General features: G+C 49.7%; 1 protein-coding gene across 2 annotated transcripts; it reads left to right on the top strand.

Annotated features, from left to right (window-relative positions):
• The first annotated feature begins 816 nt into the window (after window positions 1–816).
• Window positions 817–25293, top strand: LOC119979413 (short-chain dehydrogenase/reductase 3-like). Of its 2 annotated transcripts, none has more exons than XM_038821609.1 (6): window positions 817–1513; window positions 15741–15884; window positions 16761–16880; window positions 20340–20578; window positions 23187–23312; window positions 24614–25293. In XM_038821609.1, the coding sequence occupies exons 1-6, from the start codon at window positions 1307–1309 to the stop codon at window positions 24696–24698; spliced, it is 921 nt and encodes a 306-aa protein (XP_038677537.1). In that variant the 5' UTR covers window positions 817–1306; the 3' UTR covers window positions 24699–25293. The 2 variants fall into 2 exon arrangements, with proteins under 2 accessions (XP_038677537.1, XP_038677538.1); XM_038821610.1 differs by lacking the exon at window positions 817–1513 and adding an exon at window positions 7710–7844.
• The last annotated feature ends 441 nt before the right edge of the window (window positions 25294–25734 follow it).

The following is a 25734-nucleotide window of genomic DNA, read 5'->3' as shown; positions in this document are numbered from 1 at the left end:
GATTACCAATTGCTAAAGGACCTTTATTAATTTTTTTGAACAGAAAGAAGATTTTAAAAATATTTTTAGAACAGGAGACGATTTGTAATCCACCTTGCAATCAACAACAAGGGGAGGGGGTGGGGAGTGGGTGGGGAGTGGGTGGAGAGGGGGCAGAGGAGGTGGAGGGTGGGAGAGGGGGAAGGGTTGGAGAGGGTGGGGAGGGGTGGGGGAGAGGGGATGGGGGAGATGGGGAAGGGAGGAAGGATGGAAGGAAGGAGGGGAGGGGGAAGAGGAGGTTGAGGGAGGAAGATGGGGAAGAGTTGGGGAGAGGTGGAGGGGGAGAGAGGGGGAGAGTAGGGGAGGGGAGGAGGGGGAAGGTGGGGAGAGATGGGGAGGAGGGAGATTGGGGGGAGATGGGGAGGTGGGAGATGGGGAGGGGAGAGATGGGGGGAGAGATGGCGGCAGATGGGGAGGGAGATGGGGGGAGGAGGAGATGAGGAGTGGAGGGGGGAGATGAGGAGGGGAGGGGGAGATTGGGGGGAGGGGGGAGATGGGGTGGAAATGTGGGGGAGTTTGGGGGGAGATGGGAGGGGCGATGGGGGGAGGGGGCGATGGGGAGACGGGAGATGGGGAGATTGGGTGGGGAGATGTGGTGAGATGGGGGGAAGGTGGGGAGAAAGGGGATGGGGGGGGGGGGGGAGGGGAGATGGGGGGGGGGGGGGAGAGATATGGAGGGGGGAGAGGAGAAGCGGAGGAGGAGGACGAGCCAGCCAGCCTGCAGTTGTGGTGCAGAGGCTGGCGTGTTGCCGCTGACTACAGGGGGAGGGCGGTGTGGGTTGAGGGTTCGGCTTCACACAGTAGTACCGAGCACATCAGCTCCCTCCCGACACTTAGACTCGTCAATCAGGATTAATGGACCTGCTGTATAAAAACTCACTGCGGCTTTCTCAACACACACACAAATGCTTCCAGCTTTTTTTTTTATTGATATGTATGTTTCTGTGGCTGACTGCTCCTTGCAGCGATTAACCTCTGGGTGATCCCGGACAGGAGAACAGAAGAGGGGAGGGGGGAAAAATAAAATGCAGGAAAGAAATCCATGGCTTTTTTAGAAAAAGAGCAAGTGAAATTGAGTGAGCAGGAGGCGGTCAGCCTGTGGAAATTGACACGCTCTTAAAGGGAGAGAGAAGAGAGGAGGGGGGCAAAAAAAAGTTATTTTTTGGGTCCAAACTTTTATTTTGTTACTAAACTTTTTGGTGTTGTTACCGAGGACCGGGCTCAGTGCCCCCCCTGTTGTGTGTGTCTGTGTTTGTTGTTGTTTAGGATGAACCCAGAGATGGAGTGGAGGAGTTTGGCTGCGTTGCTGCTTTTTCCGGTACAAATGGCTTTTTACGTGGTGAAAGCGGCCGTGTCGCTGCTGCTGCCGGCCAGGCCGCGGGAACTGAGCCGGGACACTGTCCTCATCACCGGGGGAGGCAGAGGCATCGGTCGCCACCTGGCCCGAGAGTTCGCCAAGCGAGGGGCGAGGAAGGTGAGTGTCCCTTTTGAGTCGTAAGGTTGCAATGGTGCAGTTTTACTGATACATAATAATGTTGCAAATGGGTTTGGGGGTGAACCCAGCAGGAGTTGATGTGTGTGCGGGGGGGGTTGCACTGTGAATTCTGATCACGTATGGGTAGCAAGCAGCCTTGCAGTTTGTGAGAAATATGTTGCACTCGCTCCGGAAGGACTGCTTCTCTTTTTTGAATATGTTGCATCTAAATTTAAATGTCCCCGACATTGAGATTTAAGGGTGTGGGGTCCAAATAAATAGGCTCTGATAAATAGCCCCCCCCCCCCAATCAGTATGTTTCCTGGTTATAGTCTTGTCAAAGGGAGATTGAAAGCTGGAGCAATGCAGATGTGCGTGGTGACTGTTGCCACAGGAGTTTGCGGAATGGGGATCGCTGCCTGCTGCCTTCGGTGACTTCGCTGCTGTGCACGTTTGGGGCAAAAAAATCGTAGGCGCTGCGGTTAAAAAACTGCCCTTTGCATCGTTCAAGCTTTAGACACATCTGGCCAGATTTAATGGGGCTGGTGCGGATTTCTCTGCGGGTTTGGGTGTTTTAGCAGCGAGACCAGTGCAGTGTGTGTGTGTGTCTCAGCGCAGCAGCTTGTGTTAAACTTGGGCTGGCTACAATTAGCTCTCCCACCTCCTCCCCTCGTTAGAACACAACTGACTGTGTTTAAATCATTTAACGTCCCACTCAAAAATGTTTTTTGTTTATGGGGGGGGGGGGGGGGGGGGGTAGGATAGAGGTTAACTCTCCCTGCCCAGGCTGGAAGGGCGAGTGTGGGTGAGTGGGTGGAGACCAGACCAGTCTCGAACCTGCCTCTTGCCTCTCCCCACCACAGCCCGCACAGCAGCCTGTCAACACCGGGCTCTTTTACACTCAGACAGCAGGAGGTGCAGGAACAAAGGGGGGGGGGGGGTGGAACTCAGCCCCTCAATCCAGTATGTTCAACCCATTGAGTTTAATGTGAATCCCAACCCCCCACTCTGTCACCCCCACCAGAATCCAGCAATCTCATATTTGTCATTTCTCACTGTAGCCTCTTTTTTTATTTTGGACGTTGAGACTTTCTGATTTCCACTGGCCTGAGTAACCTGGCATCATTTCTGACTGGGGTATCTATCCAACCCAGAAGGGGGGGGGGGGGGGGGGGGGGACAGTAAAATGGGGGGGATGAGAATATTGTTTTTCTTCTATTCAGACTAGTTTTATCCCCCTCCCTCCCTTCTGGGATTATTCTGGATTCAGAGGTAACAGATTATTTCTGTCTTTTAAACTTCCCGAGCAACCGGCAGCTCTCACTATCCCAATTTATATAATTTCCCTGTGACCAGTGATGTGGAAAATAACCTTGAGTGGTAGCGAGCAGAGATTGTAACATGCATATTACCCGCTGGCCGGGGCGAAGCGTGCTTCCCTGTAAAGTACCTGCTGGATAAATGTCTCCTGTTGTAATCGGCTAATTATAAAGCCGCGGTGCACTTTGCTAATCAGGCTGGCTGCTCTCTAGCGCTGGGAGCCCTGAACTACATGTCTGCCCATGGAGCCTCCAATTAGAAGAAGCACTGGAGGGGGTCCCTCCCTCCCGTCTCCAGATTTTTGTTGAATTCAGATTTCACCATCTTCCATAGTGGGATTCGAACCCAAGACCTTGGCTCTCTGGATTAATAGTCCAGTGACAATACCCCTAACCCCCCTCAGTTGGCTGGATGGCTGGTTCGCGTTGTGGAGTGACGCCAACAGCGCGGGTTCAATTACTGGACCGGTTGAGGTTATTCATGACCTCAACCTTGCCCCTCGCCTGGGGTGTGGTGACCCTCAGGTTACATCACCACCAATCAACGCTCTCCCTCAAAGAGAAAAGCAACCTATTGTCACCTGGGACCATGGCAATTTTCATTTAATTTCACCCCCCCCCCCCCATATGACCCCAATCTGATTCCTACCAAGAGGGTTGAAGAGTGGGACTTCCTCTGGCAGGTACATCCCCTCAACCCAGTGACCAATAGACCAGTGGAACAATGTTACTTCGAGTCCCCCTTATCTCCTGTCTTGGGTTAGTGTAAAAGGTCCCATGGCTTGCATTTCGAAGCCCGGGCCAAGAGAGTTCTCCCCGAAGGCCTGGCCAATATTAATCCCTCAATCAAACATCACAGACTCTCTGGCCAGAGTTTGCTGTGCACAAACTAACTGCCACATTTCCTACGTTGTGACAGTACTTCAAAAGTACTTTATTGTCTGTAAAGCACTTGGAGATGTCTGAATGGGAAAAGCGCTTTATAAATGCAAGTCTTTCTTCTTTGATATCGCCCCAAAAATATTGACTTGGTTTCAATGTTGAAACCAAAAGTTGGAATGAATTGAAGGGTTTTCTTCCAGGTGTGATTTAAGGGCTGGTGTCTAAATGGAGAAACCTCTGTCCATTAGATGAAACTCGGGATGTGAGTTATGCCTTACTTTCAGTCAAGCAGTGAATTACTCTTCTAAACCACATGGTTGTTGTGTTTCTCGGTGTTGATTTCGATGCAGTTTCAGTTGTGAAGCTGGAACTCACACCCTTACCAACCTGGCTCCAAAATGCCAACTTGATACCCACTTGCCCACACATTGTACCAATGTTGTCCCGGGCACAAGTCCCTGTCAACCAGACCCTCCCCAGCTGGACAGTTGAGATAAACAGGGCGGAATGTTCATCATCTCTGATGCCTTCCCACGTGGAATAGCTCCCCAATACTCAATCCTCATGAATGAATGTGTTCAACACTTGCAAAACCTGAATGGCTGCTCAGGGAGCCACCTGCAGAATTCCCAGCACAGGGGAATCCCAGAGACTGTTTCTCTCCATCCCTCCCATGCCACCAGACAAGGGGGGGGGGGGGGGGGGGGGGGGGGGGGGGGGAAGAGAAAATGGGCGCTGAGCCCACAAGCTGCCTTGTTGTTCTTGTTATAAAGTAGGGTCAAGATGTCAGTCCTGTCGGTGCCTGTTCTCCCAGATATCAATGTTGGTGCATGACTCGATACCCCACCAAAGTGACCTGCACCCATTGAGCCATCAATGAATCGGCTTTATCAAGATTTGGGTTACCAGCATCATCAAGGAAAAGCTGGGTATACAATAATCTCACAGCAATAGAGCGGCACTCTGAACGGGCAAACATTAGCTGTAACGGAACCAGATTTCTACTACTAGGGCTGCCTTCCTCGTGGTAACTGATGTGCGTGGATGTCTTCTGGTGCAATGGGTAGTGTCCCTTCCTCTGGGCTGGCAGTCCCACTTCAGGACTCGGATGGCCACGGGAGGCGTGTTCATAATGTGGCCCCACAAGTTGATTATCAGCTTGTAAATTCTTCCAGTAAGTCCATTGATGGACAGTAAGAGTGGGGGAATTCCCTGGTCAGCCAGTACTGCAGAAGGCAATGGCAAAACCACTGCAGTGTCTTTGACCAATCCAATGGAAGTCCCATGGTCGCCAACAGCTTCTCTGGGGTATGGGACCCGAAGGAAGAGGAGGAATGAATATGCATATGGAAGAGTATTCTCAGGTGAGGCAGCCAGCCACTGAGTGAGTCAGTGAGTTAACGTGTTGCCCAGTGTGGTGCTAAGATGTACATGGCAGGAAAGACCCCAAGTTCCGAGATAGATTTTTTGTTGAATCAGTCGATCTCTCTGGGTCCTGGACAGCAGGAGGAAATTGGCCAGGGTTCCTGCTTGTGACTGCTAGACCAGTAACTCCTATTGGCAAACCAGGATATCAGGCTTGATCTTTTTAGGCCTTTTGAGGTTGAATAGCCTTCTGCTGGCTGATTAATTTTTTTTTTTTATTTTTTTTTTATTTTTATTTATTTATTTATTTTTTTAAATTTAGATTAGCCAATTATTTTTTCCAATTAAGGGGCAATTTAGCGTGGCCAATCCACCTACCCTGCACATTTTTGGGTTGTGGGGGCGAAACCCACGCAAGCTGGCTGATTAATTAAGACTTGCAGAAGGTTTCCATTAAGGACCCAAAGGAGATGCTCAATTTGATGTAGAGCTGCTGAAGTTAGTCAGCATTCTTCCAAGTGAACATCTTCAATCTGTCATTGAACGTGAGCCATGGTGGAGCACTTTGATTTGTGTACAGGAGTTGGGATTGTAGTGTGAATCTGCACAGGGGCAAAAAACACTTGTTTGGTTGTGAGGTAGTGAGACCTCAAAGTTACGGCTGGAGCAATATAAATTGCCTGGACGTGATGTGAAGTTTAAATACTCAGGACTGGTCTTGGAAGCTTCCAACACTCTCAGAATTCAGCGGACACTGAGCTCCTCTGCACTGCTACATTTTTTTAAATGTACTCATTCATGGGATGTGTGGGCATCCCTGACAAGGCCATCATTTATTGCCCTTGACAAGGTGGTCTTTGAACCACCCGGTACTTCCGCAGTATTGTCAGGGAAGGAGTTTCAGGATATTTTACTTAGGAACAGGGATGCTTTTCCATGTCAGACTTCTGAGTTGGCAGGGTACTATTTATTTCACTTCTCGACATAATTCAACAACGAGCATTTTGACTGCATTTCTTTCCTAAAATGTGTATTGTTTTACGCCAGCTTAACCCCCACCTCAACCCCTTTCCCATCGTCCCTCCTCTTCTGCCCCTCAGTGTTACGAACACAGGCACTTGCACTAAAAGCCCTCGGACCCCCTTCAAGTGGCCTTTACTCAAGTGTGTCCCGAGACAGTGGACCCTGGATTTTGCGATCAGTGCAGCCTCAATAACTTCAACTGCGTTAACTCTGGAGTTAAAATAGCAGCTGCTCAGCCATTGGAGGCAGCACAGCTGAGTCTGATCCTGATCTTATGCCTACATCCCCATAACCTCTTATTCAGTCAGGGCCATTTTGGGGGTGGGCTGCATCAATAGTACAGTGATGATGTAGAGAGTATGTTCCAGCACTGGCAACGATTTGCATTTATATAGCGTCCCAAATTTGGCACTACACAAGAAGCACCGTAAACTTAAATTTGGGATCCAGCTGCTTGAAAATATGAGGACAGGTGACCAGTAGGTTGGCCAGGGTTTCAAGCGGTGTCTTCAAGCAGGAAAGAGAAATAGTGAGGTGGGGAGGTTAGGGAGAGCTATGCAACGGTGAAGGATTACTGCCAGTGGTTGAGTGATTTTAAAATCAGTGGAGCATACTGGTTGTTTTTATTGTGATCGCTGCTGGTTCTGTAGATCATGGATTTGGGGGGTGTGGGTTGTTGGAATTGGGAGCTTTCAAAACAGATATCAATTTTACATGGTCAATTGCTCGAAAACCCAAATCATTTGGGCAGCACAGTGGTTAGCACTGAGGCCTCACAGCGCCAGGGACCCGGGTTCGATTCGGGCCTTGGGCGACTGTCTGGGTGGAGTTTGCGTGTTCTCCCCGTACCTGCGTGGGTTTTCTCCGGGTGCTCCGTTTTCCACCCACAATCCAAAGATGTGCGGGTTAGGTGGATTGGCCATGATAAATTGCCCCCTTAGTGTCCAAAAGATGTGCAGGTACGTTGTTATGGGATTACAGGGATAGGGTAGGGTACTGGGCTTAAGTAGGTTTTCAGAAGGTTGGTGCATACGCAATGGGCCGAATGGCCTCCTTCTGCACTGTAGAGATTCTATGATTCTATGTCTTTGAATCATTCATTCATTCGAAGGAGCAATCATTCTCCCAAACTGTCATGGAAATGGTTCTTAATACCACCACCTCTCCTGCACTTATTTACTTCCTGTCTCTTACCTTTTTTATCACCACTCTCTCTTTCTCGAACTCTTTCTTTTTCTCTTTCCCTGGCTTTATTGGTTCTGTCTTTTCGTTCTGTGTTTGTGTGTCCTATTTTGTTGTTGCTCATTCTGCCTCCCTCCTATTTCGTTCCATGTTTTAAAAAGCGTCCCAAGTTTCTCCAGGGTGACTGAAGGAGCACCTTGCAGTTTAGTCACACAGCCTTGGGTTCAGCAGCAGGTCAGCCGAGTGATGATGATGATGTGATTAATCTTGTTTACCACTTAGAAAGGAAACGCACGTCCAGCGGGTACAAAAGGAGGAGGAGGCGGAGTGGGCGGACAGACAGGGACACGACCGAATGAGGGGGCTGTGGGGGTAAGCTGGTGGCGGCCAGTGGCCAGTTTCAGACCTCTCTCCCGCTGACACTCATCAGTCACTTCCGTTAAAGACACAAGGCATTCTGTAAATAGACTTGACCTGAAGGAGGATAACTAATTTGACAGTTTATTGCAAACGTGGGACCTTAACAATGCCAGGTTATTGAACCCGAACAGCCAGTGATGGTAGAGCGTATTTTAAGGTGGCACTGTACATTACAGAAGCATTTGTTGTCCTAATCTTGTAATCATATATTTTTAAGCGGGAGAGCTCAGTACCATCAATTTAAATCAATTCAAAGAATTCCAGTAATTCCGAATGCTCCCAATGGAATATAACCTGAGAATATTGGCTCTTGCCAGGGATCCACAGGGTCCCGTTATTGTTTGGGAGTGGACATTCCTCACGTCTGATGCTTGGTCTTAGGAACTGGGTGGCTATTTGACTGTGTTGGACCTCACCACCGAACATGTTTTATTTCAGGCTGAGTGTTTGCCCGTGGCAGACATCTCTTCTGGAATGGGGTCGAGGGATAGCGATCAGGAGTTTTGTTAACTATTGCCCAAGGTCAGGCCTCAGCCCAGGTTAACAATTCTTGAGCTCTTCTTGAGCCAAATATTCAAAATAAATCCTTTTGTGTATCCTCCTTCTGTCGACACATTCCCAAACTGCCCAAAAGCAAGAATGCGGCTTTTCCCAATACTGACTGTGTTATTTGTTATACTACTTCCCTGGGGATGGCGGAGAGGAGATGGGGGTTTTGTCGGGGGGAGTTGCTGGGAAGAGAAGGGGGTGTGTGGGGGGGGTTGCTGGGAGGTGGGGTGTGTATTGGGGTGGCTGCTGGGAGGAGGGGCTTTGTGGTAGGGGGTTGCTGGGAGGAAGGGGATGTGTGTGTTTCTGTTGCTAGGAGGAGGGAGGGTTACTGGGAGGAGGGGTGTGTGGGGGGGGGGTTATTGGGAGGAGGGGTGTGTGTTGGGTGGTTACTGGGTGGAGGGGTGTGTGTTGGGGGTGGTTACTGTGAGGAGGGGTGTGTGTGGGGGGTTACTGAGAGGAGGGGTGTGTGTTGGGTGGTTACTGTGAGGAGGGGTGTGTGTGGGTGGTTACTGGGTGGAGGGGTGTGTGTTGGGGGTGGTTACTGTGAGGAGGGGTGTGTGTGGGGGGTTTTGAGAGGAGGGGTGTGTGTGGGGGGTTACTGAGAGGAGGGGTGTGTGTTGGGTGGTTACTGTGAGGAGGGGTGTGTGTGGGTGGTTACTGGGTGGAGGGGTGTGTGTTGGGGTGGTTACTGTGAGGAGGGGTGTGTGTGGGGGGTTTTTGAGAGGAGGGGTGTTTGTTGGGTGGTTACTGGGAGGAGGGGTGTGTGTTGGGGGTGGTTACTGTGAGGAGGGGTGTGTGTTGGGGGGGTTACTGGGTGGAGGGGTGTGTGTTGGGGGGTGGTTACTGTGAGGAGGGGTGTGTTGGGTGGTTACTGTGAGGAGGGGTGTGTGTTGGATGGTTACTGGGAGGAGGGGTGTGTGTGGGGGGGGTTACTGGGTGGAGGGGTGTGTGTTGGGTGGTTACTGTGAGGAGGGGTGTGTGTTGGGTGGTTACTGTGAGGAGGGGTGTGTGTTGGGGGTTACTGTGAGGAGGGGTGTGTGTTGGGTGGTTACTGTGAGGAGGGGTGTGTGTTGGGTGGTTACTGTGAGGAGGGGTGTGTGTTGGGTGGTTACTGTGAGGAGGGGTGTGTGTTGGGGGGGTTACTGGGAGGAGGGGTGTGTGTTGGGGGGTTACTGGGAGGGTTGAGTGTTGTGGGGTGGTTTACTGTGAGGAGGGGGTGTGTTGGTGGGTGGTTACTGGGAGGGAGACATACAGTAGGGTGCAGTCTAAACCAGTTCTTGTGTTGGAGATGACCTCTGATTGACCCTGGTTCTTTACTAACAGGCTTGGCCGTGGTGACTCCTATCTGAACCCTTCATCCCCTCCCCTCGCTCAGATAACTGGCTCAAACTCCTGCACTTGATTACAGCAAGCCACATTGAGGTTTCTCTGCAAAAGTTTTATTCTGGTGTTTCTCTCTCTCTCTCTCTTTTATCTCGTTCGCTCGTATTCTCTCGCTCTCAGGCCCTGTCTTTCCCATGCTGAATCTGAATGAAGCTTGTCATTCATCCACAGCGTGTGCTCTACTGGGACTGGATCAAGTAAAAATTACTTCAGTAATACATCACCGTGGTGTTGAATTGCTGCACCCACAGGAGTCCACAAACAGGCATCTGACTGTACCACTGCTGGACATTGTTGCACAAGGCCAGGAGGAGGAGTTTTAAATGTGTGTGGATTTTCTCATTAGGGGGCATTAGCTGCATCCTCACTTGTTGAGTTGTGAAGCTCTTGGTGGGAGAACTGGCCACCATTCACTGTTTTCCTCCCACATGAGAATGGCTCCTTTGCAGGGCAGTAGCAGAAAGGTACCCCTGCACCATCCTTTGGGTACTTCATTCTGTTGCCTTTCTAGTGACTGGAAACACTCTGTCACCATGGTGAACATTGGTGGATCGACTCTGGTGTCTAGGGTGGCGCAGTGGGTTAGCACTGCTGCCTCACGGTGCCGAGGACCCCGGTTCGGTCCCGGTCCCGGGTCACTGTCCATGTGGAGTTTGCACATTCTCCCCGTGTCTGCGTGGGTCTCACCCCCACAACCCAAAGATGTGCAGAGTAGGTGGATTGGCCGCGCTAAATTGCCCCTTAACTGAGAAAAAAATGGATAGGGTACTCTAAATTTATTTTTAAAAAGACTGTTTACATCAGAGGAAAGAGGGCGGAACTGTCTCGAGCTGAGTGTGATGTGGAAACTGGGACACCTGGTGCATTGTCCTGCCCTGCCTTCGGAGCCATCGTTCCCGGTCGCCTGTTGTCCCCCTGGCATGTTCGCAAGCATTCCCAGGAACACCATGCTGTGTGGGGTGGGCAGAAAAGTGGCAAATGGAGTTCCAACCAGAAAAGTATGAGGTGATGAATTTGGGGAGGTCAAATAAGGTTAAAGATTACACAATAAATAGGAGGATACTGCGAGGTGGAGAGGAAGTGAGAGGAAGTGAGAGATCCTGGTGTGAATGTCTACAGGCCAGCAGCATGGTTCAATTCCCATACCAGCCTCCCCAAACAGGCGCCGGAATGTGGCTGCTAGGGGCTTTTCACAGTAACTTCATTTGAAGCCGACTTGTGGCAATAAGCGAGTTTCATTTCATTTTCAAGTGCTGTAACCCTACAGGGCCTCGGACCAAATGCTGGAAAGTGGGGTTAGGCTGGCGACTCGTTTTTAGGCTGGCGCAGACACGATGGGCCGAGCGGCCTCTTTCTGTGCTGTAAACCTCAGTTGATTCCATAAAACTGCCCTGTTTTTGCCACATCAGATTCTGAGGAAACCTGGTGCCACTAAAGTTAGAAAATGAGATGACAGTACACTTTCGATCTCAAACACTTACTTTCTTACTTATTTTCTTCTTTAAAAGTCCGATCACGTTCCTTCGGAGGCTGCTTTGGACATTTTACCTCGTGAATGTTGCTCTAGCAATTCAAGTTTTTTGGGGGAATCAAAGGAAATGTCTGCGTTTTCAATGATGAAACCATTTTCACACCCAGGACAAATGGAAGTGCCTCAAACTTCTCCTCTCTTCTCTCTCCCTGGGTGGGTAAATGCACTGTCTAACGGGTGCTGATCTGTCGCAGCAGAGAGTGGTGTGAATACAAAAACTCCCCAAGTTTGATCCCCCTACAACTGTCCCATGTTAGCTCAGGTGACGGTAGGGGTCACTAATTAATCGCTTTCGGTGTCTGAACTAGAGCAGGGGGAAATATATTCGAGTGGTACCAGAGAAAAGGGAGGGCGGCATGTGGCACAGTGGTTAGCACTTGGACTGCGACGCTGAGGACCCAGGTTCGAATCCCGGCCCTGGGTCTCTGTCCGTGTGGAGTTTGCGCATTCTCCCCGTGTCTGCGTGGGTTTCACCCCCACAACCCAAAGATGGGCAGCACGGTAGCATTGTGGTTAGCACAATTGCTTCATAGCTCCAGGGTCCCAGGTTCGATTCCCGGCTTGGGTCACTGTCTGTGCGGAGTCTGGACATTCTCCCCGTGTGTGCGTGGGTTTCCTCCGGGTACTCAGGTTTCCTCCCACAGTCCAAAGATGTGCAGGTTAGGTGGATTGGCCATGCTAAATTACCCTTGGTGTCCAAAATTGCCCTTAGTGTTGGGTGGGGTTACTGGGTTATGGGGATAGAGTGGAGGTGTGGACTTGGGTAGGGTGCACTTTCCATGAGCCAGTGCAGACTCGATGGGCCAAATGGCCTCCTTCGGCACTGTAAATTCTATGAAATTCTATGAAATTCAGCTACATGGAGAGCAACCCCAGCTTCTCTCTCCCCCCCCCACCCCCCATTTTCCAGAGCAGAGAAGGTTCAGGGGAGATTTAATAGAAAAAGTCAAAATGATGAAGGGTTGTGACAGAGTCGATGGGGTGAAACTGTTTCAACAACCAAAAAGGTCAGTAACTAGAGGATGGGATTTAAGATGATTGGCAAAAAAGATGCAGGGGTTAATGGGGAGAATTTCTTTTTCCTTAATCAATCTGGAATGTACTACTTTAAAAAAATAAATGGAACTGGATTCGATAGACACTTTAAAAAGGGAGGGCAGGGGCAGTACGGTGGTGCAGTGGGTTAGCCCTGATGCCTCACAGCGCCAAGGTCCCAGGTTCGATCTCGGCTCTGGGTCACATTCCGTGTGGAGTTTGCACATTTTCCCCATGTCGGCGTGGCTTTCGCCCCCACAACACAAAGATGTGCTGGTTAGGTGGATTGGCCACGCTAAATTGTCCTAATTGGAAAAAAAAATGAATTGGGTACACTAAGTTTAAAAACAAACAGGGAGGGCGGCATGTGGCGCAGTGGTTAGCACTTGGACTGCGACGCGGAGGACCCAGGTTCGAGTCCCGGCCCTGGGTCTGTGTCCGTGTGGAGTTTGCGCATTCTCCCCGTGTCTGCATGGGTTTCACCCACAAACCAAAGATGTGCAGGTTAGGTGGTTTGGCCACGTTAAATTGCCCCTTAATTGGAAAAATAAATAATAATTGGGTACTCTAAATTTATTTAAAAATAGGGATTGGAAAAAATATTTGGAAATTCTGGGACACAGAGAGTATAGTTAGTATTGGTGCCTCACAGCGGCAGGGACCTGGTTCGATTCTGAAATTGGGTGACTGGGGAGTTTGCACATTCTCCCCGCGTCTGCGTGGGTTTCGTCGGGGTGCTCTGGTTTCCTCTCACAGTCCAAAGGTGGATTGGCCATAATAAAATTTCCCCTTAATGAGGTTGAGTGTTAGTGGGATAGGGTGGGGAGTGGGCCTAGTTAGGGTGCTCTTTCAGCGGGCCAGTGCAGACTCAATGGGCTGAATGGCCTCCTTCTGCACTGTAGGAATGATTGGGGCTAATTGGATTGCTCTTTCTGAGAAACAGTGGGCTGAATGCCATCCAATCCCCCCCCCCCCCCCCCCCCCCCAATCCCCCCATCCCTTTCCGTACTGAGTGGTTCCTGGACCTGATCACTGTCGGAGGTACACTGCGGAGGGAGATTTTGGTTTGCCCATGAAGCCTGTGTGGTTTGAACAACCAGCCTGTCAATGCTCACTGGGCCCGGCGTGGGAAGAGTTGAGACACTGAGGGGTGGCTACCGCCTCACAAACCCTCCCTCTGAAAATAGCTGGGAGTTGGCGGGGGCGGGGGGTGTTTATCGTCGGAGGGGAGGCTCAGTTCTTGCCCAGTGTGTGCTGGAATTATCTTTGCTGTAAAAGTGATTCTCCCCCAATCCCCTGTTTTGGCATCCAGCCAGCATCCCCTGAACCTGACACACTTTCAATTCAGAACTCAGTGACCATAAAATTACTGAGGGCAGCTTCTCATTGAAGTGGAAAATCCTGCAGAGACGGCCTCGCCTGCCTGCTGCCTGGCTGCTCCTCCGTGCTTCCTGCCCCCTTTCTTTTTCTCTCTCTCTCTCTCTTTTACCCCGGGTGACCCTGGCAGATGCCTGCCAAAAAAGCAGGTGAAAAAGTCGAACTAGCGGAGAGGTCAGGTGGCGGTGGGGGGGGGGGTTTAAAAAACATTTCAGCAAAACAGTCAACAGATTGCGCCCCAGCTGCTCGTCTGTCCCCACAGTCACTCACGGCAGCTCTTCAACTGTGAGGGGAGTGTAGGCAGCACGGTGGCGCAGTGGGTTAGCCCTGCAGCCTCACGGCGCCGAGGTCCCAGGTTCGATCCCGGCTCTGGGTCACTGTCCTATGTGGAGTTTGCACATTCTCCCCGTGTTTGCGTGGGTTTTGCCCCCACAACTCACAGATGTGTAGGCGAGGTGGATTGGCCACGCTAAATTGCCCCTTAATTGGAAACATGGATTGGGTACTCTAAATTTATTTTTTAAAAACTGCGAGGGGAGTTTCAGACTATTTTCTAGTGAGAGGCGGCTAAATCAAAACAAAAGGCAGCGCTAAACTATGAAGGGGGCCAAACCGGACTCCCTTAAATAACGCAATGTGAGAGGACCTCAGTTACTTAGGTTTAAAAAAAGGAGTTGAGCAATGAAGGGGTTAACTGGTTGAGCAGCCTTTACAGTTCCACAATTCAATGAAAGGGATGCTGTCTCTCTGTGCGCCTTTTCATTTATCTCTGTGCTAACCAAACTGCATCACCGTGACGATGCTCAGTGCGAGGGTGGCAGCCATTGCATAACCTGGCCTACTGCCCCTTGCGTGAACCTTCTGGATCTTCAGCTCGCAAGGTGCTCCGCAGCCCTGTCGCTTGCCTGCCTCCCCGCCTTCTGCAGGTCTCCGCTCTTGCAAGTGACAGCTCCTTTCAGGCTCTCAGGATTGCTTCCTTTCCTAATCCTGAATAAAACCTGTTAAAACATCCACGGGGCTTTATCACATTGACGATTTAAAAGGGGCTTTATTCTGTTTGGATGTCCCACACTGCTCGCTCGACTTGTCGGTTGGTGGGGGGGGGGGGACTCAGTCAGCAGATCATTGTTGCTGTGATTATGTCTCTATTTCTTGGCTTGAAAGCAAAATGTGACTGGCTAAGTGGACTGCCAGGTGTGAAACTGAGACACAATCCCCAGAAACAACTCCGCACATCACGTTAACCTGGGTGGCATTGAGCTGAGGGGGAAGGGCCCCCTCCCCCGATTTAATACCTGCGGCCCCTGAAAGGAAGCACGCAGGCGGGAATCGCTGAGTTGTTACAGTGCAGGGGGAGGCCATTCAGCCCATCCGGCTTGCACCATCTCTCCGAATGAGCAATTCACCGAGTGCAATTCTCCCGCCTTCCTCCCGTAACCCTGCATCCTTTTCAGATAGCAGTCTAATTCTCTGGTGAATGCTTCAATTGAACCAGACTCCATCACACTCCCTGGCAGTACATCCCAGACCCCAGCCACTCGCTGCTTGCTAAAGGCTTTCCTCCCGTCACTTTTCTTTTTCGTTCCTTTTGCCAATTACTTTAAATCTGTGCCCTCGTTCTCTGGACCAGGCAGCCTCCCACCATGCCTCTCTGGGCTCACAGTGAATAATGATGTGACACTGGGTTTGCAATGCCCAGTGAACTCTTCTCCCCCCCCCCCCCCCCCCCCCCCCCCCCCCCCCCCCGCCCCCTCCAAGCAAGAAAGAGCAGATCTTGACAACCTGATGCATTATTTTAAAACTGTCAACCATCTCATTTGCTGCTAATGGGATCTTACTGTGTGGAGATTAGCTGCCATGCTTGCCAGCATAATGAATCTGCACTCCAAAAGGGAGGTTTTTAGATGTGAGGAGTGATTTGCTCTGGTTCTGTGATGCAAAGGGAGAATGAACCCCTGGACACAATCTATAAATCGTCAGTCACTGTGAATTTCCGCCCCACCTCGCAGCCCCTTCACCGCCACACAATCCCCTTCACTGCCGCATCGCATAATTGCCCGACCCAAGACCTTGGGAAGTCCTGAGGGCTCTTTGCGACGCATTGGAGAGGGAGAAAGGGAACTGGCAGGAATTCACACTGATCATGCTCCTCCTCTTGCAGATCATTATCTGGGGACGGACTGAAAAGTGTCTGAAGGAGGCCTGTGAAGAGATTCGGAGCCTGGGCGTGGAGTGCCACTACTTTGTCTGTGATGTAGGAAACAAAGAGGCAGTTTACCAACAAGCCAAGGCTGTACGGGAGAAGGTGGGTTTCTGACAGCAACACTCCTGCAGTCTGTAATCTCGGTACAAACTGGCCGGCTGGCCAAAGTCAACCTGGGACAGTTCTGATGGGAAATGTTAAACCAAAGCGTAGTCTGAACGATGCTTAAAGATTCTGTGGCAGGCCGGCATGGTGGCCCAGTGGTTAGCACTGCTGCATCACGGTGCCGAGGACCTGGGTTTGATCCCGGCTCTGGGTCACTGTCCGTGTGGAGTTTGCACATTTTCCCGTGTCTGCGTGGGTCTCACCCCCACAACCCAAAGATGTGCAGGTTAGGTGGATTGGCCATGCTAAATTGCCCCTTAATTGGAAAAAAAACATTTTGATACTCTAAATTTCTAAAAGAAAAATATTCTGTGGCACTTTAAGAGAACTATTCAGCCCTTAAAAGCTGTAAGAAAGTATTAACTTACTGACAGAACTGTTAATTTTGGGAATAAGTTCCCCGAAGGGCGTGAGGAACTTTCATTTCTACAAGGTTAAATTGGACAACATTTCAATGAAATGTATCTTCAGTTACCACTGTGAAGAAAGGGAACTGGATGTCCCTCTGGTATGATTCTGATCATTAGATTTTTCCCTCAATAGAGCTGAGATGGTTTAATCATTCATCTCAATGCTTGTGGGCTCTTTCTGTATCCAACATGGCCACCACGCTTCCCTTTGAAGGAACTGAAACTGCGATGTGGCAGGAGGCCACGTCCATGGAAGCAGTCCTTGATGCTACTAGGGGAGCACGGGGAAGTAGAGGGTGGTCTTTGAGATTTGTTAACCTTTGTCTTGAATGCAGCGTCAAGTACTTGGTTTTAGGTCGGAAGGAGGGATGGAATTTTCTGATTAATCCCTTTGTTTGTGCAGGTGGGCGATGTCACCATCCTGGTCAACAATGCTGCGGTGGTTCATGGCAAGACTTTAATAGACAGTGATGATGATGCTCTCCTGAAGTCTCAGCACATCAACATGCTTGGCCAGTTCTGGGTCAGTACAAGACCTTTTGGCATCTTCCAAAATAACTCGAGGGTACATAAATCGACTCCCAAGGACTCCCAACTCATCCACCATTACAATGCTGTTTTATCACAAAAGCTTCTAGTTAACCAGGCTGCACAATGGCACACTCCAGGATAAGCCACACTCTAAGCACAAAGTCACTTCTGTGCGATGTCTGCACATTCCCCCCGTGTCTGCGTGAGTTTTACTTTGGGTGCTCCGGTTTCCTCTCACAGTCCAAAGATGTGCAGGTTAGGTGCATTGGCCATGCTAAATTGCTCCTTGGTATCCAAAAGGTTAGGTGGGGTTACTGGGTTACGGGGATAGAGTGGAGGTGTGGGCTTGAGTGAGGTGCTCTTTCCAAGGGTCGGTGCAGACTTGATGGGCCGAATGGCTTCCTTCTGCACTGTAGGGATCCTATGATTCTATGGCAAGGAGAGAGGAGCTGCGGGTCCCTGACGGCAACCGCTACCACAGACGGGGGAGAGCTGCAACGCGAGGCAACCCATGTTCCAGACTTTGAGTGGGTCCTGGTAAAAGAATGGCAACACCTGCCAGACGTTACAAAGTCCTGTCACGCCGTTGGATAGGAGCTGCACGTCGTAGTTCAGGCCCTCCAGTTTAGCTCAGTGGGCTAGGCAACTGCATTGTGATGCAGAACAAGGCCAGCAGCAATTCTCGTACCGGCTAAGGTTATTCATGAAGGCCGCGCCTTCTCAACCTTGCCCTTCGCCCGAGGTGTGGTGAGTTTCCGGTTAAATCCCCACCAATCAGCTCTCCCCCTCAAACAGGAAAGCAGCCTATGGTCATCTGGGACAAGGGCAACTTTACCTTACCTTACCTGTGGGCCTGGTGTCACATGTAGGCCAGACCAGGTAAGGCTGGCCAATTTCCTTCCCTAAACAACCATCAACATTGGTTTTATGGTCATCATGAGACTTTTAATTCCAGATTTTTATTGAATTCAAATTTCACAATCTGCCATGGTGGGATTTGAACCCATGTGCCCCAGAACATTCCGCTAGGTCTCTGGATTACTAGTCCAGCCCATATGACTGATAATTGCTGACGCGTTGTCAGAGTTATTCTCCTATCACCGATTATTAAGAGAACAGCATTAACAATAAAATCAGCCTTGAATTACACAATCATTGAACGTCCAGAAGGCATTGTGGCAGAGAATTAAAAAATATTCCAAGTATTTGCGTGAAGTAATTTTGCCTCGTATCGGTCCCAGTGAATGGAAATGAAATGAAAATCGCTTATTGTCACAAGTAGACTTCAAATGAAGTTGCTGTGAAAAGCCCCTAGTCGCCACATTCCGGCGCCTCTTCGGGGAGGCTGGTGCGGGAATTGACTGATTATCTCAAAACTGCCCAGCAACACGCTCCCATAGCCCTCCCCTTTCTGTATTCCAGAACCAGGGGAAACAACCTCTCAAATCTTTCAATCCTTCTCATAATTGTATATGTATCAATGAAAGCACCTCACTGTTTTCCCTAATCTTGAGATAAATCTAGCCCAATATATTCCACTTCTCATCAGAAAACACCCCTCTGGTCCTGGCAAACTGATATGGTGATCCTGTGCCTAATACTCCCTCAAAGACAAGTACATCATTGCTTCAAAATATCTTTAAAAATGACCAAAAGTGTACACAATGCCCCAGGCGTGGTCACCAATGCTAGATACGATTTGAGGAACCTTTTGCCAACGCCCCTTGCAGTAAATGCTGACATGCCATTCTTCTAATAATTTCTTGTTGCGTTGAGATGCTCACCTTTTGTGTTCTTTGTATGTGCTCAGCAATTACCTCAGAACATCAATACTTCGCCTTTCCAGCATGTTAAAAAGGATCAGTTTCACTTGATACTCTTACACCAAAATGCATCGATATTTTTGCCGCCGACTCCCGCTGCTCAATCCTCGCTCTTGGCCGTGGCTCTTTCTGCCCAGCAACGGCGAGACGGAATAAATCAAATGGGCCAGTCAGAGAAAAGCCTCCCTGGTTTGGCCCGTTTCAGTGCTGTGATTATTTTTGAAATTGGTCGGTCGTCCCTTTCAAACCGGTGTTTGGCCGTCACGTGGGCGGCTGCGAACTCTGAGGCCCCCTCCCCCGGCAACCCTTCACGGACCCCAGTTTGGGAACCCCTGCTCTAGCGTCTTTCGCACACCAACAGATAAACCTGATTGAGGGCCCTGTGCAGTGCAGTGCATGCTGCATTGTCAGAGGTGAGATGTTCAATCCAATCATTCTCCCTTTGGCTGTTCTGTTTGATGGTAAAGATCTCATGGCAAGAAAGCAAAACTGTCCTGGCCAATATTCCTCCCTCAGCAGACCTGTCAAAACCAGATTAACCGGTCATCCAGATTATCTGTTCTTAGTGTGATCTGTGTGGGCAGTCACCACATTTCAGAGTAATTCATTTTTGTGAAGCTTTTTTAGTGGATTGGAAAATCTTACGGTGATGATTAACTCCAAAGATTTTTTCACCCTGTTTTCAAACTTGCTGCTTAATATCTGAATTCTTCGATTGATGTTGACTTCCCCATTGTAACACTGATACCGGGAGCTTTCATCAGAGCATCTTGAACACCGGCATCAACTCCCTCCCCTCCCTCACTCAAACCAAACACAGTTTTTAAACGGAATTCCGTTTCTCCTTTTAACAAATAATTCTTGATGTTGAGTTTTCTATTCATTCATGAGAATGTGGGTGTAGCTGGCTGGGCCAGCATTTATCACCCTTGTGAATGTGGTGGTGAGCTGCCTTCTATTCCCTCTCGAGCTGCCAATGTTGTCAGTCTCGTGGGAGTGACTGTTCGCTCGTAAATCAAAGACACCTTCTTATTCTGGAGGATTGGCGATGGTGCAGTCAGTTCGAATGTGGCTATTTTCACCTCCCTTTTTTGTTTTTGTTTTTCAATTTAGAGTGCCCAATTCTTTTTTTTTCAATTAAGGGACAATTTGGCACGGCCAATTCACCTACCCTGCACATCTTTGGGTTGTGGGGGTGAAACGCGGGGAGAATGTGCAAACTCCACACGGACAGTGACCCAGGGCCAAGATTGAACCCGGGTCCAGGGCGCCGTGAGGCCGCAGTGCTAACCTCTGTGCTGCCCGGCTCTTTTCACTTCTGACTTGGTTGTACCTAGTACAAGGGGGCGGGGAGCAGAGTGGACGATGCCCCATTGTTCAAATGTAAATTATGGTCTTGGCAAATGTTATTTAGGGGGAGAGGAATGTTGGCCAGGACCCTGACAAAAAAAAACCCCCCTCCCTCTTCCAATACTGGCTGATGCCTGCACAGAATGGGCAACTCAATTCTGGACCGTCAGTGAAGAGGTTAAATTTGACGCACAAGGTTTATCTAGAAACTAGGATACAATGGTTCAGTCTGGAAATTCTTAATTGTGTAATTATAATTTTCCGTTCCGCCCATCCAGACTACAAAGGCCTTCCTGCCTCGGATGCTGGAACTGCAACATGGACACATTGTGTGCATGAACTCTGTGCTGGCACTGTCTGCCATTCCTGGCGCCATCGATTACTGCACTTCCAAATCGTCGTCCTTCGCGTTTATGGAGAGTTTGACATTGGGCCTCCTTGACTGCCCTGGGGTCAATGCCACTACGGTGCTCCCTTTCCACACCAGCACCGAGATGTTTCATGGGATGAAGACAAGGTTGGTGCTGAGGATAATAGTTTTCCATAACTGGTTAGCTTAGAATTTGTCGCTTGTTAGTCTTCTGCAGGTTGAGTTGGGTGAAAAAACACCGCGCGAGTCCATCAATACTGTCGAGCAGGAGGGTTGAGTGTGATTCCTTATCGCTTTATAACAGGCACTGCAAGGGGGCAGCACAGTGGTTAGCATTGCTGCCTCGCGGCGCCGAGGTGCCAGGTTCGATCCCGGCTCTGGGTCACTGTCCGTGTGGAGTTTGCACATTCTCCCCGTGTTTGCGTGGGTTTCGCCCCCACAACCCAAAGACGTGTGGGCTAGGTGGATTGGCCATGCTAAATTGCCCCTTAATTGGAAAAATGAATTGGGTACTCTAAATCTATATATATATTAAAAAAAAATAACAGGGACTGCACTTGGTTGCTAAACACTTTGGAAACTTCTGCAAGGCTATGGTGCTCAGTATATAGCAGTTTTTCCTTCTGTAAAAATCTATAGGTTGTAGGAGGTAAGGAGCACTGAAAGGGGAAAGTGATTTATAATGCAGAGGTTCTGTAAAATCACAGAATGAGGTTGGAGTAGGAGATGGGAAATAAAGAGACAGAACAATGTTGACTGTGGAACTTGGGAGGGGAAGGGGAGGAAAGCGAAGGCACGATCACTAATCCAACAATAAGCTGTTCTTTGTACTCTGAACAGCACTGTGGAATGCTAACGTCAGTGGATGTGCTTTCTGCTGAAGAGAAAGACATGTTTTCACAATCACTCATTGGATTGGTTTGCAAAGAGATGTTTGGTTTTACCATCCTTTTGGTGGATTTTGGTTTTTAGTGCGTTTGAGCCTGATGGTGTGACTGTGCTGAAGTGGCTGTGGCCTCCCCCATTGATTGCTGATGCAGCACAAAGTGTGGATTTCGATTGTAATGTTAATCCAGTCAGTCGGCAGAAGACCCCCACCAGGCCTGGCAGTGCCTTTTTATTTTATTTATTTATTGTCACATGTATCGAGGTACAGTGAAAAGTATTGTCGTCACACACCCGGCTCCATCTTGGGAGAAGGAAATTAGAAACATTTTTAAAATCCAGCTGCAGCCTGTTGTTTTTTTTTCCTTTTTAACCTGCATCACCGCTTTTGTCTTCTCCTTTCTCCTCCTCTGCTCCTCCAGCCACTGCGGTTGGACATCTCCAGGGGATTTATCCCCGTTCCTGGTTCCTCTGGCCACTGGGGGAGGCTGGGCCGTACCCCGGTGAGTGACGGTGTTACAGGCGGCCTCGCTGCCCCTGGCTGCTGTGTCTTGCTTCCTTCCCTCGTGCCTGGGTCTCGGTTGTGCCAACCCTACCCCTGCCCGGCTGGACTGTCGCCCCCCCCCCCCCCCCCCCCCCCCCCGCCGGCACCAGCACCAGCAGCCCCGCCAATGTGGGCCTGCTGTTTGCCCATCCCCGCCACGAATCCCGCTCTTTCGGAGCCGTTTCGTTTACATCCTCCCTCACTGTCCAGAATACCTGCATCTCCGGCTCGTCTGCACCAGCCTCTCACCGCTCCTCCGTCCTGTTAGCCGGGTCTCCAGCCCCACTCTGCCTGCAGTTCACTCTCGCTCCCTCTCCAGCTGCCATGCTTAACACCACGCCTTCAATAGAGATCAGACTTCACACTCCCTAATGATGCTGAGTCCAGTTTTTAAAATTCATTTACAGGATGTGGACGCCGTTAGTTAGGCCAGCATTTATTGCCCATCCCAAGTTGCCCTTCAGAAGGTGGTGGTGAGCTGCAGTCCCTGGGTGTAGGTACACCCACTGTGCTGTTAGGGAGGATGTTCCAGGATTTTGACCCACCCAAGTGACAATGGAGGAAGTCAGAATGTTGAGTGACTTGGAGGGGAACCTTCAGGCGGTGGGATCCCCAGGGATCTGCTTCCCTTGTCTTTCTAGATGTTAGTGGTCGTGGGTTTGGAAGGCGCTGTCTAGGGAACCTTGTTGAGGGCATCTTGTAGATGGTGCACATGGCTGCCTCTGTTCGGTGGGGGAGGTAGTGAGTATTTGTGGGAGGGGGGAGCAATCAAATGGGCTGCTTTGTCCTGGATGGTGTCAAGATTCTTGAGTGTTGTTGGAGCTGCACTCATCCAGGCAAGTGGAGAGTATTCCATCGCACCTCTGACTTGTGCCTTGTAGTTTGTGGACAGGCTTTGGGGAATCAGGAGGTGAGTTACTCACCACAGGATTCCTAGCCTTGTCCAATTCAGTTTCTGGTCATTGGTAAACCCCAGGAAGTTGATAACTGCCCTACTGCCAGGCTGAGAACTGATTAAGATCCAGGAGACTGAATGTAAGTTAATTTGTGTTCCCCTTTTGGAGTGGCAATGTGCTCCCCAGAGCTCTACCTCCTGAGTGGAGCTGGTGACTCCTGCACCAGTCCAGTGCCTTCCTTGAACATTTACCTGACCCTCAACCCGTAGGATTTGGGGGCAGTGTCAGGTCAAAGTGACCAATGGAAACCTCGCAGCACTTTTGCCATCTCCCCAGCCTTTCCGGCCTTCACACAGTGTTTCAAACCTAGGTGCGGTATTCGGCGGAGATCTGATCCTTTCTCTGTATTGATTTATTTTCTCTACTGCAGGTTTCCCAAGCTGTTTCCTCCCCTCAATCCGGAAACGGTTGCCCGTCGGACGGTGGAAGCTGTGCGAACAAACCAGGCCTTCCTCCTGCTACCCTGGACCATGCACTTACTTGTCATCATGAAAAGGTGGGTCAGCTCAAAGCCTCAGGCCTTAACCTCAATCACTCCCTCCCTGGGGCTGGGGCTGGACTGCTTTGAAAGGAGGGGCCTGAAAGGGCTTTCCAAGAAAAGTGTGGCCAATAAAGAGCCTTAAGAACTTTAAGCCGAGCGTAAAGGGTCTAACTGACAAAAGACAAATTTCGGACTGAGAAGAGCGGTCACCATCAGAAATTTACTCCTGCAATTTGCAGTCACTTAAAGAAAAGTAGACGGATGAATATGGACTGCCGGATTGCTCAGATGAATTAGATGGGCATCCTTTATTTATGTTTGTAGAGAAAGTAAAAGCTGTCCAAAGTTCTGATGGACTAAAGAGCTACAGTCCCCTTCACATTGTTCAATACCACCCACAGTGCAGCTACTCTGGGGCACTCCTTGCTGACTGCCTGTGAAGGTCACAAGTGAAATGGGTTTGCGATGACAGTTTCTGTCAGACTCTGTGGGGCTGCCTTCATACCAAGGCAAGCCAAACTCGGGAGAATTTCCTGCTTCCATGAAATTGGCAACGCTTCAACTGGAGGATGATTTAGGACCAGTCCGTACATTCAGATTGGGAGGGTCGGTAAATGCTCCAAGTTGGAAACCACGTTGCGCAGCCCAGGAAGGCTCCCGGGTTCTGTCCCTGTGCTTGCTGAGTTCGATGGGATGTTGACTTGGGAGGTCAGTGGAAATCAGCAAGGGAGATTGTGATCTCGTTAGCTGTTCTGCAAAGTGGGTGCAGGATTGGACCCTGCTCCAGTTGTGACAACCCTCACAATCTGATAGCCAAGGTTGGCCGAGCTCCCTGCTGAAGAAAGATCAATGTGAACCATCGGTACTTTACCTTGGGAGGTGAGAGGTTACAGATTAAACCTCACTCCAGGAATTGAACACAAACTTCGCTTACACTCTTGTGTGATGCTGAGAGAGCACTGCATTAAATGATGCTGCCCATCCACTGCAATGGCAACGTAAGGCTCCATTTATTGAGGGCGCACATTACACATCCTGTTGACACTAATAAAGAGGTCAGAGGTTCTGGTGTCCTAGTCAATATTCCCCTCCTCTGTTGATTTTGGGATCTTGCTGTGTGCACAGTAGCTGCATCTCGATTTAATTGTGTGTGTGGGTGTGTGAAGTACATGGGGACAGACCCGAGGGAGGTGATATTTCATGTTCAGCTACAATTGGTGAAATGCAGCAGCATTGTTGGGGAAATATTTGAACAAGAAAAACAGAACTCTTTATGACCATTTTTTTTTTCTCCACCCCCACCCTCTGGGTTGCAGTATCCTCCCGCAAACGGCTTTGGAAGAGATTTACAGGTATACCGGGAGCTACTCGTGTATGGACAGTTTCAAAGGACGAACATAAAGAGGAGGCCTCGTGCTCTCAATTCTTCTTCAACCTTTTGAGCAAGCTGGAAAATGAACTTTGAACAGAACGTGTGCGGCAGGCAACTCTGTGGACGTTTTCCCATCAAGTCTTGCGGAATGTTTAAACATCAAGACCCTCGCTGTGGCATTACAGCCCCCTTGGAGTTCCCTCGGAGTTCCCCCAATTATGTACAAATCGAACTGGGCACGTTAATGGACGGGCCGAAAGATAAAATCGAGGTGACTTGTTTCTTGAATTGTTAAAAAGTCCTCATCCTAAATGTAACTCTGGAGGTGTGTCGGGAATCGTTCACCGGGAATACCACGTGGCTTCTACAACTTCTAAATGTGCTGACGGTTGGTATTCCGTGGGGATGTGTCGGATGTTTTATTCACACCGTGGCAATGACTCTGGGTGCCGTTCCACCCGGCTTTGTTTACTGACAGGAATGTCGGAGAAATTCATCACTTTTTCATTTTAAATCATACTGTAAATGTCGATATTTACTGTAATTTTCCATCCAGCCTAAAAATGTTAACTATTTTTCCTCCTCGGATTTAGTGAATGAATAAAATAGAAAAGAACAAACTGCCTCGATGACGTAGCTCGATGACTAATTGTCAAAGGATTCATTGGGTGGGAACAGGAGGAGGCCATACAGCACCTTAAACCTGTTCTGTCATTCACTCAGATCTATATACCCCGCCTTTGCCTCCTGTCCCTTAATAACTCCAGGTTAACCAAAGTCTGGCGGTTGCCGATCTAAAACTTGGGTGATTGAGCGTCGACTGCTGTTTACAGAAGAGAGTTCCAAACATCTACCCCATGAACATGCTCCATAATCTGCACTGCGCACATGCAAGTTGAAGGCATACTTCTGGAAAAAGAGAGCTTGTTGCAGGACGCGACAGGATTGAGCACCCATTTCTATAGTCTGATTCCTGTCTACTCCCACGTATAATTGTGAGTGGGACGAGATCCAACTTGGCTCAGGGACTGTGCTCACAACCACAACTGGGGTCCAATCCCTAAC

This window comes from Scyliorhinus canicula, chromosome 16 (genome assembly GCF_902713615.1).
Source record: "Scyliorhinus canicula chromosome 16, sScyCan1.1, whole genome shotgun sequence".
NCBI lineage: Eukaryota > Metazoa > Chordata > Chondrichthyes > Carcharhiniformes > Scyliorhinidae > Scyliorhinus > Scyliorhinus canicula.
Note: the sequence above shows the minus strand (reverse complement) of the source record. Positions and strands in the feature narration are given on the sequence as shown.

Coding starts and splice junctions, on each gene's coding strand:
- LOC119979413 (XM_038821609.1), top strand. CDS start 1,307: ATGAACCCAGAGATGGAGTGGAGGAGTTTGGCTGCGTTGCTGCTTTTT. Junction 15,885..16,760: donor CCAAGGCTGTACGGGAGAAG/GTGGGTTTCTGA, acceptor TTGTTTGTGCAG/GTGGGCGATGTCACCATCCT. Junction 20,579..23,186: donor TTTCATGGGATGAAGACAAG/GTTGGTGCTGAG, acceptor TCTCTACTGCAG/GTTTCCCAAGCTGTTTCCTC.